The sequence below is a fragment of the Bubalus kerabau genome, chromosome 7, assembly GCF_029407905.1.
Source record: "Bubalus kerabau isolate K-KA32 ecotype Philippines breed swamp buffalo chromosome 7, PCC_UOA_SB_1v2, whole genome shotgun sequence".
NCBI lineage: Eukaryota > Metazoa > Chordata > Mammalia > Artiodactyla > Bovidae > Bubalus > Bubalus kerabau.
In genome coordinates this window covers 115,061,277-115,073,086 of record NC_073630.1, presented here as the reverse complement: position 1 = coordinate 115,073,086, position 11,810 = coordinate 115,061,277, and the positions used below count along the sequence as shown (strand labels likewise).

General features: G+C 40.7%; 1 protein-coding gene across 15 annotated transcripts; it reads right to left on the bottom strand.

Annotated features, from left to right (window-relative positions):
• Positions 1 to 550: 550 nt before the first annotated feature.
• FAM200B (family with sequence similarity 200 member B) lies at positions 551 to 9,705 on the bottom strand. Of its 15 annotated transcripts, XM_055589141.1 has the most exons (4): positions 8,177 to 8,277; positions 4,769 to 4,868; positions 3,939 to 4,237; positions 551 to 3,430 (listed from the first exon to the last, which is right to left on the bottom strand). In XM_055589141.1, exon 4 carries the CDS (start codon positions 2,670 to 2,672, stop codon positions 696 to 698), a length of 1,977 nt encoding a protein of 658 aa, XP_055445116.1. In that variant the 5' UTR covers positions 2,673 to 3,430; positions 3,939 to 4,237; positions 4,769 to 4,868; positions 8,177 to 8,277; the 3' UTR covers positions 551 to 695. The 15 variants fall into 15 exon arrangements, with proteins under 15 accessions (XP_055445116.1, XP_055445121.1, XP_055445126.1 ...); XM_055589146.1 differs by lacking the exons at positions 4,769 to 4,868; positions 8,177 to 8,277 and adding an exon at positions 8,297 to 9,705; XM_055589151.1 differs by lacking the exons at positions 3,939 to 4,237; positions 4,769 to 4,868; positions 8,177 to 8,277 and adding exons at positions 6,707 to 6,728; positions 8,297 to 9,704.
• Between the last annotated feature and the right edge of the window lie 2,105 nt (positions 9,706 to 11,810).

The following is an 11,810-nucleotide window of genomic DNA, read 5'->3' as shown; positions in this document are numbered from 1 at the left end:
GAAAACCAAATTCGCACCACGTCTCTCCTGCACAGAACCCTTCAATTGCTCTCCATGTCACTGGCAAAGCCCAGAGGCCCTAGAATGGTCCATAGTCCTTCATGATTTGGTCCTCAAATACTTCCCTGACCTCCTTTCTTATTACTTTCTATAGCACTTGTTGCATTGCATGTGTGTTCAGTTCGTGTTCCAACTTTGTGACCCCAGGGACGGTAGCCCATCAGCTTCCTCTGTCCATGTAATTCTCTAGGCAAGAATACTGGAGTGGGTTGCCATGCCCTCCTCCAGGGCATCTTCCTGACCCAGGGATTGAACCCATGTCTCTCGTCTCCTGCATTGCAGAGGGATTTTTTACCATTGAGCCACTGGGGAAGCCCGTTCCTAAGTACTTATTACCTGCTAAATATTATAAAGGTTGTATTTATTACATTTATCATCTTTCCCTCCTTGCCAGAACTAAAGCTCCACTAGAGAATGACCTTTTGTTTTCTTCATTTCATATCCCAAATGCCTCTACAACAGTGCATGACCGCTAATCAAAATTCATTAATTTCTGTTCAATGGACATAAAATTATTTTATTAGTATTTAAATTTAACAAAAATAAAACATAAGTTACCACATACACTGCTATATTAACATTTAAATACAACACAGGAAAGGATCACAAAATATGAAACGCCAACAAAAACCAGGTCAGACTGATTTAAGGTGGGGAGTGTCCTGCCTGCGCATGAGCTCATTCCAGTCTGGAACACAGGAGGAGAGTGCTACTCGCATTTCTGCTGCACCACTGAATCCATTCCTTTCCTTTGTTTTTAACTGGGTTAAGACCGAAAATCCCAGTTCACACAAACTAGTTGTTGTGAATGGTAATAGTAGCAGGATGCTCTTTCGACTTAGCAAAGGAAAATCTTCCTTTATCTTAATCCAAAATGCTGATAAACTTAATGCTTCATAATCATTCTTCAATGTGATTGAAGAACTGAGCTGCAATAATTCATTCTCTTCTTCAGGTACCAGGTCTAACTCAGTTATTGATTCTGGGTTTTGAAAAGCAAATGGATCTTTTACCCAACAATTTTGTCTTAGTGTTTCGAATTTCTCTTCTGGAAAGAAATGGTTAAAGGTTTGAGAGAGAGACATGAGATGTAACAGTATCTCTAGTTTTATTTCCTCCAAAATGTTCTCATTAATAACATTCTCTTCGATGTGCTGCAAAAATCTTGGAAACATGTAGTAGCTAGGATGCTTGCTTTTCAGTCTCGCTTGCCACAACAATAATGTCTTTCGGAATCCTTGGATCCGTTCCATCTGTTGGAATACATCATTGTTTTTCCCCTGTAGTTTTAAACTGAGTTCATTAAGGATGCCAAAAATATCTGTTAAATATGCCAGTTTCATTACCCAAATATTATCCTCAAAAATAGTTGCCAAATGAGATCTCTCTTCAGTGAGAAAAACATGGATCTCGTTCCTGAGTTCATAAACCCTGCTTAATATTTTCCCTTGAGATAACCAGCGGACTTTGGTATGATACAGCAAGTGGGTATAGTTAGCTCCAATCTCTGAACAGAAGGTTTCAAGCAGTCGGCTGTTTAGTGAGCTTCCTTTAATAAAATTAACAACTTTCACTGCATTTTTCAATACTTCCATGAGATTTTGTGGGATCTCTCTGGACACTAATGCTTCACGATGTATAAAACAGTGATTCCACGTGGCACTAGTCACCTCGATCAACTTTTTAATTACTCTGCTCTGTTTCCCAGTTATGTTTGCTGTTCCGTCACTTGTGATTCCTTTGCAGTTTTTCCAGTTTAAGTTATAGTGACCAACAATGCACTTTTCCAATTCTGTGAAAATGTCTAATTCACTTAGGCATGAGGTTAAGTTTAAACAACACAAAAAATCCTCCATGAAGTCACCTTGCCACGTGTATCTCACATAGACTAAAAGTGCTGTGCAGCTTCCAGTATCAGTGCTTTCATCAAACTGAACTGCAAAGTCTATTCCTGACTGTAATCGAGTAGTAAGCGTGGCCTCTAAATGCTCGGCAATTGTACAAATTCGAAGAGCTATCGTGTTATCGTTAGGAATAGTTTTTAATTTATCTGCAGATTTATCATCAAAAATTGTACGCACTATATCCAAGCATGCTGGAAGAATAATTTTTTCTGCAGCTGTGTAAGCCATTTTCTCTTTTGCCACCCGATATGCAACTAAGTACGATGACAATAAGGCTTTCTCACCGACAGCAGAATAGCTAAGAAATGGTGTTGGTGACTTTACGTCTTTTTTCTTCCTTTGAAAATATTCAAGAGGCTTATCAGTAAGCTCAGCATGCTGTGTTTCTAAGTGCCTTTTTAATTTTGAAGGTTTTAAGCTTTCATTTGCAAGAATATTATTACAAATAACACACTGAGGTCTGTCACTTTCAAAGGGTTTTTCACATTTGATAAAACCATATTTTAAAAAATCTTCATTATAACGTCTTACACTAACTTTTTTCTTTTTGAAATGTGGTTCAAATGCAGTTGATGTTTGCAGATTAGAGTCAGTATTTTTCTCATAATTGTCACTGGTCACACTTCCAGATCCAGAGGTAGAACTTGAGCATGCTTTTGCATATTTTGCTTCATTATTCCTCTTTCTTTTAAAAAAGAAATGATCCATTTTAAAAGCAATTTTGAATGTTACAATTGCCACTAACTCAAATATATATGTATATGTGCATATACATATTTATAGCCTAGATAACATCTTTCCAAAACATTCAATTTGCAACTGAATCTCAGTTGAACATCTCAGACTTTATATCCAGTTGCAAGTTATAATATACAACCAGACTGCATATCAGCCGTTTTGTTATGAAAACCAAACATCAATGAACAAATGACTGAAAAACCGTTTCTTAAGCAATCAATGAACACTATATTCATCATATCCCCTCCATCAAATATCTTTTCACATATTGAAACTGACCTTAGTATTCCCTGCAAGGTGCACAATTCTGGCAAAGGATTTATGCAAAGCACTCTGATATTTCAAATTTTATTTTGTTTTTAAAAATGTTCATCATGACTCACAAAATTGATTTCATGACCTACCAAATGGGTCCCACACATAGCATGGAAAATACTGATACAGAGACATTTCCTTCTGTTGTGTTGGTAGCTTGACTACATCTGCTTGATGATCAAAGAAACTAGCTGATCTGCTAAACTGCTGGCTGACACTGGAACTTCCTTGAAGTGGTGGGTATATATCTCAGATTTTTATTCCTGATACTTTCTGATGGGAAGCATATTTTTTAAGATGGCAAATTACACTTTGATCTAGTAAGGGTCCAATGAGGTTTTTCATGGCTAGGTCAACTATATGGTTGGAGCTGGTGATATATCTTTAGAGCTTTCTTGGAATGCATCCTTGACCTGGGAATAAGACCAGAAATATGACATTAAGCATTACAAGACAGAGCAGTACTGTTCCCAGTTATAGTGACCTTTACAAAATCCAAGGTCCTGGATGTTGAAGCAAAAAGCTGTAGTTCTCCTCACCACCATGTTATACAGGTTTAGGCCCATTTCTAAAAGGCATACTACTTCAACCAAGACTGGGAGAGGGAAAAAATGATGTAAGACCTGGGGGTCAGTACCAGGAGATGCAGAGTACACTGCCAAAGCTGAACACAGCAGACCATGGAGGAGCACAGCTCATCCACCAAGTGTTTTTCCTCTTAGCTCACTTTGAGTGTGCCCATTTTGAAAGTACTTACTGCACTGCTTTCTTGAATTTGGGATATTTGGGTCTTATCAACATAATACAGCACTTCCTTACAAACCTCTCCATTAAGTAATGCTACTTTGTGTGTGGGGGAGTGGGGGTCGGGGTGAGAATGGAATGCAAGAAGGGTAAAATCTTCCATCTGTGCTTAGTCACCTCTGACTCTTTGCAATCCCAGGACTGTAGCCTGCCAGGTTCCTCTGTCCATGGCATTTTCCAGGCAAGGACACTGGAGTGGGTTGCCATTTCCTCTTCCAGGGGATTTTCCGAACCCAGGGTTTGAACCTAGGTCTTCTGAATTGGCAGGTGGATTCTTTACTACTGAGCCATCAGGGAAGCCCACAGATGATCTGAATGCCATCAATTTTCATCAGTCCGTCACCACTGTATTTATTCCAGTCTAATCTTTTAGATTTAAAGAGGCATCATGTTTTGACCTTGAAACAAGAAAGATGCTGCCAGAGGGAGAAGGCCTTGGTGAGAGTCTTCTATAAGACTTCATTAAATTGTATTTAACAGTAAACTTGAAGGGGACTTAGAGTATGTCATGTATAATACGTTTTTTTTTTTAATGTAATAAACTTAGCAACTTTAGGTTCACAGCAAAACTGAGCAAAAGGTAGAGATTTTTTCCCACATAGCCCTGCCCCTACATATGCAGTCTTCCCCATTATCAACATCCCCCACCAGAGTGGTAAGTGTTACAGGTGACAAAGCCACACCAACACATCGCCATCACCCAAAGTCCATCACTTACACTAAGGCTCACTCTTGGGGTCATACATCCTATGAGTTATGACAAATGAATAATGGCATGTATCCACCATATGGCATCAGAGAATTTTCACTGCCCTAAAACTCCTGTGCCTCTATTTATCCTTCCCTTCCTTCCTACCCCCACTGATCTTTAGTAGTCACTGATTTTTTTTTAACCAGCTCAGCTTCACAATTTTGCTTTTTCCAGGATGCCACAATGTTGGAATTACATGTATACAGACTTCTCAGGTTGGCTTCTTTCACTCAGTAATATGCATTTAAAGGTCCTCCATGTAGTTTCATGACTTGATAGCTCATGTCTTCTTTGCACTGAAAAATATTTGCTTGGTTATAAGTTTATTTATACATTCACCTACTGAAAGACAGCTTAGTTGCTCCCAATTTTTGGCAATTGTAAATAAAGCTGCTATAAACATGGGCTGCCAGTGTTTGTGTGTACAAAAGTTTTCCACTCCTTTGGGTAAACACTGAGGAACCTGACTGCTGCACTGTTTGTAAACAAGCATTTTTCACAAGGATCCTCATTTTTAACAAGCCAGCCACTGGGAAAGCTCCTGATGCTGGGGAAGATTGAGGGCAGGAGGAGAAGGGGACAGGAGAGGATGAGATGGCTGGAAGGCATCACTGACTCAGTGGACATGAGTTTGAGCAAACTCAGGGAGATACTGAAGGACAGGGAAGCCTGGTGTGCTACAGTCCATGGGGTCACAAAGAGTCAGACACGACTTAGCAACCTATGGGAGAGAGAATTCAGGGTCTGGTAGATGCTTCTGACTTAATCCTTAGATGTTTCCCCAAAGATGACATGTTCAAAATATCTTACCCTCCTCTGAGAAAGAGGCAAAGCTTTTCTCTGGAGGTCTTCCGTCCTGTCTGCCAAGGTAGTTAGCAGGAGTAATGAGTTTCTGGCAGATGCCTCCCAGATGGAGGCAAAGTATGGTGGAGAGCATCACCATATTAAACGGGAACTAATCTGGATCTCTTTGATAAATAAGAAGAGCAATAATGCTCTTTTATCAGCTGTGCATCTAGTTTAGCCATTCTTTAGAAGAGACTTTCAAGAGTTAAGGTAACCAAATACTTGTAGCTGAAAGCATCTTATATACCAAGGTGTATTAATAGAGGCATGGGATACAGTTTCAGGTTAGTGACTTTCCACTAATGAATCTTTTTATCTACCTGTTCCTAGAACAGTGTTTGTCACATGGTTGGTTCTCAATAAATGCATTTGAAAGATTAAATGAGAGAATGAATGACACCTATAGTAAACTGTACCATGGACATTCTATTTTTATTAGTCAGTGAAAAATAAGTTACCAAACTATATTTGAACAATTTGGTGATATGTAAGACATAGATTAGTGAGACATTTAAAACTGGATCCACAATATTATATTTCAAAATAAATTGCTTATAAAAACATAAAGCAAACTATATTTAGATTTATCTTATAAAACCAAACACATAAATCTACCTGAAAATAAGAAAGACTTAAAAAAACGAATCTCTCATTTATATTATTATGAGTATGAGTAATTCTTTTTTTTTTTTTTTGAGTAATTCTTTTAGACAAAAACAATTGTCTTTAAATCATTCTGTTCTTTTTTATTTTTACTATTTTCATTTAGACCCAATCCTCTTTGAAAGTGAAAGTGTTAGCAGCTCAGTCCTGTCCAACTCTTTGAGACTCTCATGGACTATAGCCCACCAGGCCCCTCTGTCCATGGAATTCTCCAGGCAAGAATTCTGGAGTGAGCTGTCATTCCCTCCTCCAGGGGATCTTCCCGACCCAGGGATCGAACCTGGGTCTCCTGCTTTGCAGGCGGATTCTTTACTGTCTGAGCCACCAGGGAAGCCCCAAAGAAATTATAGAATGACATACGCTTCAGTCGACTCCATGGACTGTAGCCTGCCTGCTAGGCTCCTCTGTCCATGGGATTCTCCAGGCGTGAATACTGGAGTGACGTGCCATGCACTCCTCCAGAGGATCTTCCCTACCCAGTGATCAAACCCACTTCTCTTGTTATCTGCAGGAGGGTTCTTTACCACTAGTGCCACCCGGGAAGCCTCTTTAGGAGTCCATTCGGCTGTGCTTCAGAGCAACAGTGTATATTGTCGTATTCAAAAAGTATTCTTAAAGGGCTTACCCGCTTTCTCCAGACAATTCACCTACAGTAATAGTAGACATAGTGTATTAGTGTACAGACCTGATAAGTGTGAGGAAGAAAGCATGTGGAAGTCCTTTTTTAACTGAAAGAGGATACAAGGTAATAACTAAATGGGAGTCTGAAGTAGAAAATGTTGCAAGCTTGACAGAAGGTATGAAATAACTGTCTACAAAAGCGCTGTGAGTGGACTAGGAGAATGTTCTAAGGTTTTAAGCAGGTCTGCATGATTGCCTTACATGCTTAACACAATGATCATTATTATGATGCCTGACAGGTGTGGTCTTTAATTACCTACCATGAATTTTTACCTCTTAGACATACTTCCATAGTGCTCTAGTACTATCTTCTAAAAATACAGCTCTGATCAGTCTCCTCATAATTCAAAAACCTCTATTGGCTATGAACCAGTGCAATCTCTTCAGGATAATGTCATTTAAATTGGTATTTCCACACAATCCTACACTTGAAGCTCTAAGACTGCCGTGAGTTCTTGAAATACCTCACGCACTTTCACACTTGTTTTCATTCTGGCTGGTATTCCCTGTGCCTGGACTACTTCTCTTGCTTTAAGTCATTTAAAATCCTATTTATTCTTTATGATTAAGCTCAAATGCCACAGCATTTATCCATTCAACTAACATGTAAGGATTTACAATGTGCCAGGCGCTGGGAATACAAAGCAAGAAAATGGATAGTGGGTATATTCATACAAAGGAACACACCTGTTCAGATGTTAACAATGAATGAGCTAGAGTTACACAACACTGTCAAATCTTACATTAAGAAAGCTGCCAAAGGATATACACATATCTGACTGTGAAAACTATGCAAAACAGCACTATGCATGTAATTAAAAAATAAAACATAAAGGTGCTTTAAAGGGGAGGGACCTTGGTCAAGAGAGAACAGAATGGAATTGGATGGAGCAGACCAAGGGCTTCAAATATATGTATTGGTTCTAGTTTTATTTCTACTTCGTGTCAGTCAAAAAATATTCTATTTTTAAAAGGGATGGCTAAGGCGTGATTCTTTCCTGAAGGCACTGCCTGCTTGTCTCATAACCAATAACTTAAAATTACCTTCTGTCTCTGATATTCTCCTTTGTTTCCTGTATTGTTATCGTGCACTCATTAGTTAATTATGCCTTAAGAGGAGGACTTTGCAGGTATGAGCTTTAACTAGATTAAAATGTAATCCTCTTCCCAGGAGACCCCCGTTTCCTCCAGATCTCAAGGGAGCTCACTAGGTCTACGAAGCGCAGCCTGACCCCTTCAGCCGACCAGAGAGCATCCGCCCCCGGATCCAGGATCGCAGCTCCCTACCTCCGGTGGACGTCCATCCGTTCTCTGAGCAAAACCGAAACGTGCCTCCCACCAACGAACCCCGCAATATCTCCCTTCAGACGAATCCGGACCACTCCCACCAGAGCTCACTTTTCTTCCTTCTTACCTCCAGCCCAGAGCCGCAAGCCTCCCGCCTAACCTGCCCACCGCCAGTGTACCTCGCCCCCCATTCCCTACTCAACACCACTTCCGGCCTCGCCTCCGCACCCAGAGAAACCCATCCCACCTGCAACCGGAAGAAGGCCGGCTCGGTCCTCTGCGCACGCGCGAAGCCAGGAGGCGGCCCTGCTCTCGCGGTTGTCTCGCGGTGTTTCCTTTTCTCGCGGGAGGTATTTGAAGGCTCTGGCGGTAACCGAGCTGTCGGCTGTCTGCGGCTGACTGACCGGAGTTCGGGTCGTCTGCTGAGACGCGGATGGTGGTCAGTCTCTGGCTGTCGTCAAGCGCGGACGGCTTCGCCTCGATCCGGTCCGGCGCCATGGGAGCGGAGAAGAGGCTGGTACCAATTAAGCAGACCTTCCAGCTGGCCCAGCAACTGCTCCGGAACCGAGTTTGACGATGATTGACGATGCTGGTGACTGGTGATGCTGAACCGCCGCCTCCGGCAGGGCCGCCCCGCTCTGCCACACGCGGAACACGCTGATTTTTTCAGTCTCTGTAAGAGAATTACAGAGATTTTTTAAATTGCCGAGTCATCGGAAAAGACCCTGATGCTGGGAAAGATTGAAGGCAGGAGGAGAAGGGGACGACAGAGGATGAGATGGTTAGATGGCATCACCGACTCAGTGGGCATGAGTTTGAGCAAACTCTGGGAGATGGTGATGGATAGGAAGGTCTGGCGTGCTGCAGTCCATGGGCTCGCAAAGAGTCGGACAGGACTGAGCGGCTGAATACCAGCAACAGCTATCATTTACCTTGTTTACTTATTTAGGAAGACTTATTTTAATAATCATTTTAGGTTTGTGTCTCTAGGTTAGCAGTCCACCGATTTTTAACATAGATCTGCATTTCATCAAATAGATATAAAATGTATGCAAGTAAATATATATTTATTTTAATTTCTGCCCTGTGAATGGTTTAACAGAACGCGTTTTTAGGCACAGAATAAGTCAGTGCAAATAAAAGTTCATTTTGTTCCCAGACAACTATTTTTCAGGTTGCTTTAGGCCACTTCACTTTTAGGAAAGACCTGTATTGTATTAGTGCCTGTTTTTTTGTTTTTGTTTTTAACTGGAGGATAATTGTTTTATAATATAGTGTTGGTTTTTGCCATACATCAACATGAATCAGTGGTCGGTGTTCCCTCCCTCTTGAACCTCCTACCCATATCCCACACCATCTTGCCCCTCTAGGTTGTCACAGAGCACCAGGGTTGATAGTTGAAGGAAATCTGGAAGGGTTTTCACCTTTACCAAAAAAAATAAGCAAAAAGCAACAAGAGTTGGTGTGCTAAGCCTTCAGAGTCTTTCACGTGGAGCCTTTACAGGGGCAGAGGCCCTGCCAAGCTCCCCTCCCTGCATCTACACTGGGCACCTCAGGTTCGGGACCCCATAAATTGGGACTATCTCTGTGAGCATCTAGGCTGCATCTTCATTTATTTCATGCATCAGCAAGTGTGTTCTAAAGTATCCCAAAAGCTTAGTGTGAAACGGGCTGTAATTTTAAGTGTTTTGATCAGGGTGAATGAAACGCCCAGTGTGTGAGTTGAATTTGCTTGGGTCCACTATTTCCATGCAGAGAGAAAGAATCTTGAAAGCTGTCAAAGTTAGTATTGCTTCTGTTGGTAACAAAGTGGTCTCCAAAGTTGGCCTCCAATGATCAGTGAACATCTAATTAACAAATAGATGGGCTTCCCTGGTGGCTCAGCGGTAAAAAATCCACCTGCATTGCAGGCAATGTGGGTTCGATCCCTGAGTCGGGAAGATCCCCTGGACAAGGGAATGGCTACCTGCTCCAGTATTGCCTGGAGAATTCCATGGACAGCAGAGCCTGGTGGACTACAGTCCATGGAGTTGCAAAGAGTCAGGTATGACTGAACAACTAACACACACATGTCTCTTTCTTAGTGTATTCCCCCTCTTTCGTTCCCAGAGGAAACCACTATCCTGAATTTTCTGTTATTCATTACTTTGCTTTTCTTTAGAGTTTATTATAAGGCTACCCTCTGTATCCCCCAGATATGCAATGTATCTTTGCTTTTTTTAACCTTATTATAAATGTAGCTATTTTGCATGTATTCTTTTGTAATGAATTTTTTTCCATTTAACCCTTTCTAAGAATGATCCAGATTTATGCATGTTGCTATGCATACTCAGTCACTCAGTTGTGTCTGACTCTTCATGCCCCCATGGACTGTAGCCCACCAGGTTCCTCTGTCCATGGGATTATCCTGGCAAGAATACTGGAGTGGGTTGCCATGCCCTCCTCCAGGGGATCTTGCCAAACCAGGGTTCGAACCCACAGCTCCTGCATTTGGCAGGCAGATCCTTTACCATTGTGCTACCTGGGAAGCCCTTGTATGTAATTATAGTCTTTTCCTTTTCACTACTATATAGTATTTTGCTTTAGAAAGACAATACACTTGAATTATCTGCTATGTTGTTTACTATTATGAACTAAATGCTATCAGCATTCTCAAACACGTACAAAAGTTTCCCTGGCTGATATTCCTAGAGGTGGTGTTATGAGCTGAACTGGGATTCTCCAAAATTCTTAATTGTGGCCCTGATTATCAACATCTCCCAGTATCTCAGGAATTGCCTGCATTTGGAGATAGAGTCTTTAAAGAGATAGTTAATTAAAATGAGACCTTTGGTGGGGAGTGCTCTAGTCTAGTCTGATGTTCTTTTAAGAAGACGAGATTGGAGAGAGGGGTTCAGGATGGGGGACACCTGTACACTCATGGCTGACTCGTGTCAATGTATGGCAAAAACCATTACAATATTGTAATTAGCCTCCAATTAAAATAAATTAATTTTAAAAAAGAAGATGAGATTGGCATATAGAGAGACACTGGACATGTGCATTCAAAGAAGAAAGGCCAATGAAGACACGGAAGAAGACATCTGCAATGCAAGAAGAGGGGCCTGGGAAGAAACCAAACTGTGGTTTTGGACTTCTAGCCTCCAAAATGAGGAAATAAATCGGTTTTTAAACCACCCAGTCTCTAGCATTTTTGTTACCGTTACCCTGGCAGATGAATACAGTTAGAATTGCTAGATGGGATTATGCATAAGTTCAGTTTAATTAGTAATGCCAATATTATTTTGAAGTGCTTGGACCAACTTACAATCCTACTGGCATGTGTGAGAATTCTTATGCTACATCCTTGCCCAAACCTGGTTTTGTCAGACTTGAGTTTCTCCAGTCTGTTGGGATAAGAGTGGAATGTTACTGTTGTGTTGATTGCACTATCCTGAAAACTAAGGAGAGTTGAATATCTTCATGTATTTTTTAAATTTCTATATCAATAAAATTTTTGTTATGTCTTTGTCCAACTTTCTGTTATGCTATTTGTTTTTTTCTTACTGATGGGTAGTAGTTAATTTTAATGAAAGTAAGATTTATTGTTTAATGGCCTGTCTTATGTCTTATTTAAGAAATTCTTCCTAACCTCCAGAGTAAAAGAATATATTCTTTTTTTCTGAATGTTTTTCATTTCAATCCTTAATCTACCTGGAATTGATTTTTCTTTTTAATGTTTGATTTGAGGTAGATGTATAGTTTCATTTTTCCCTGCACTA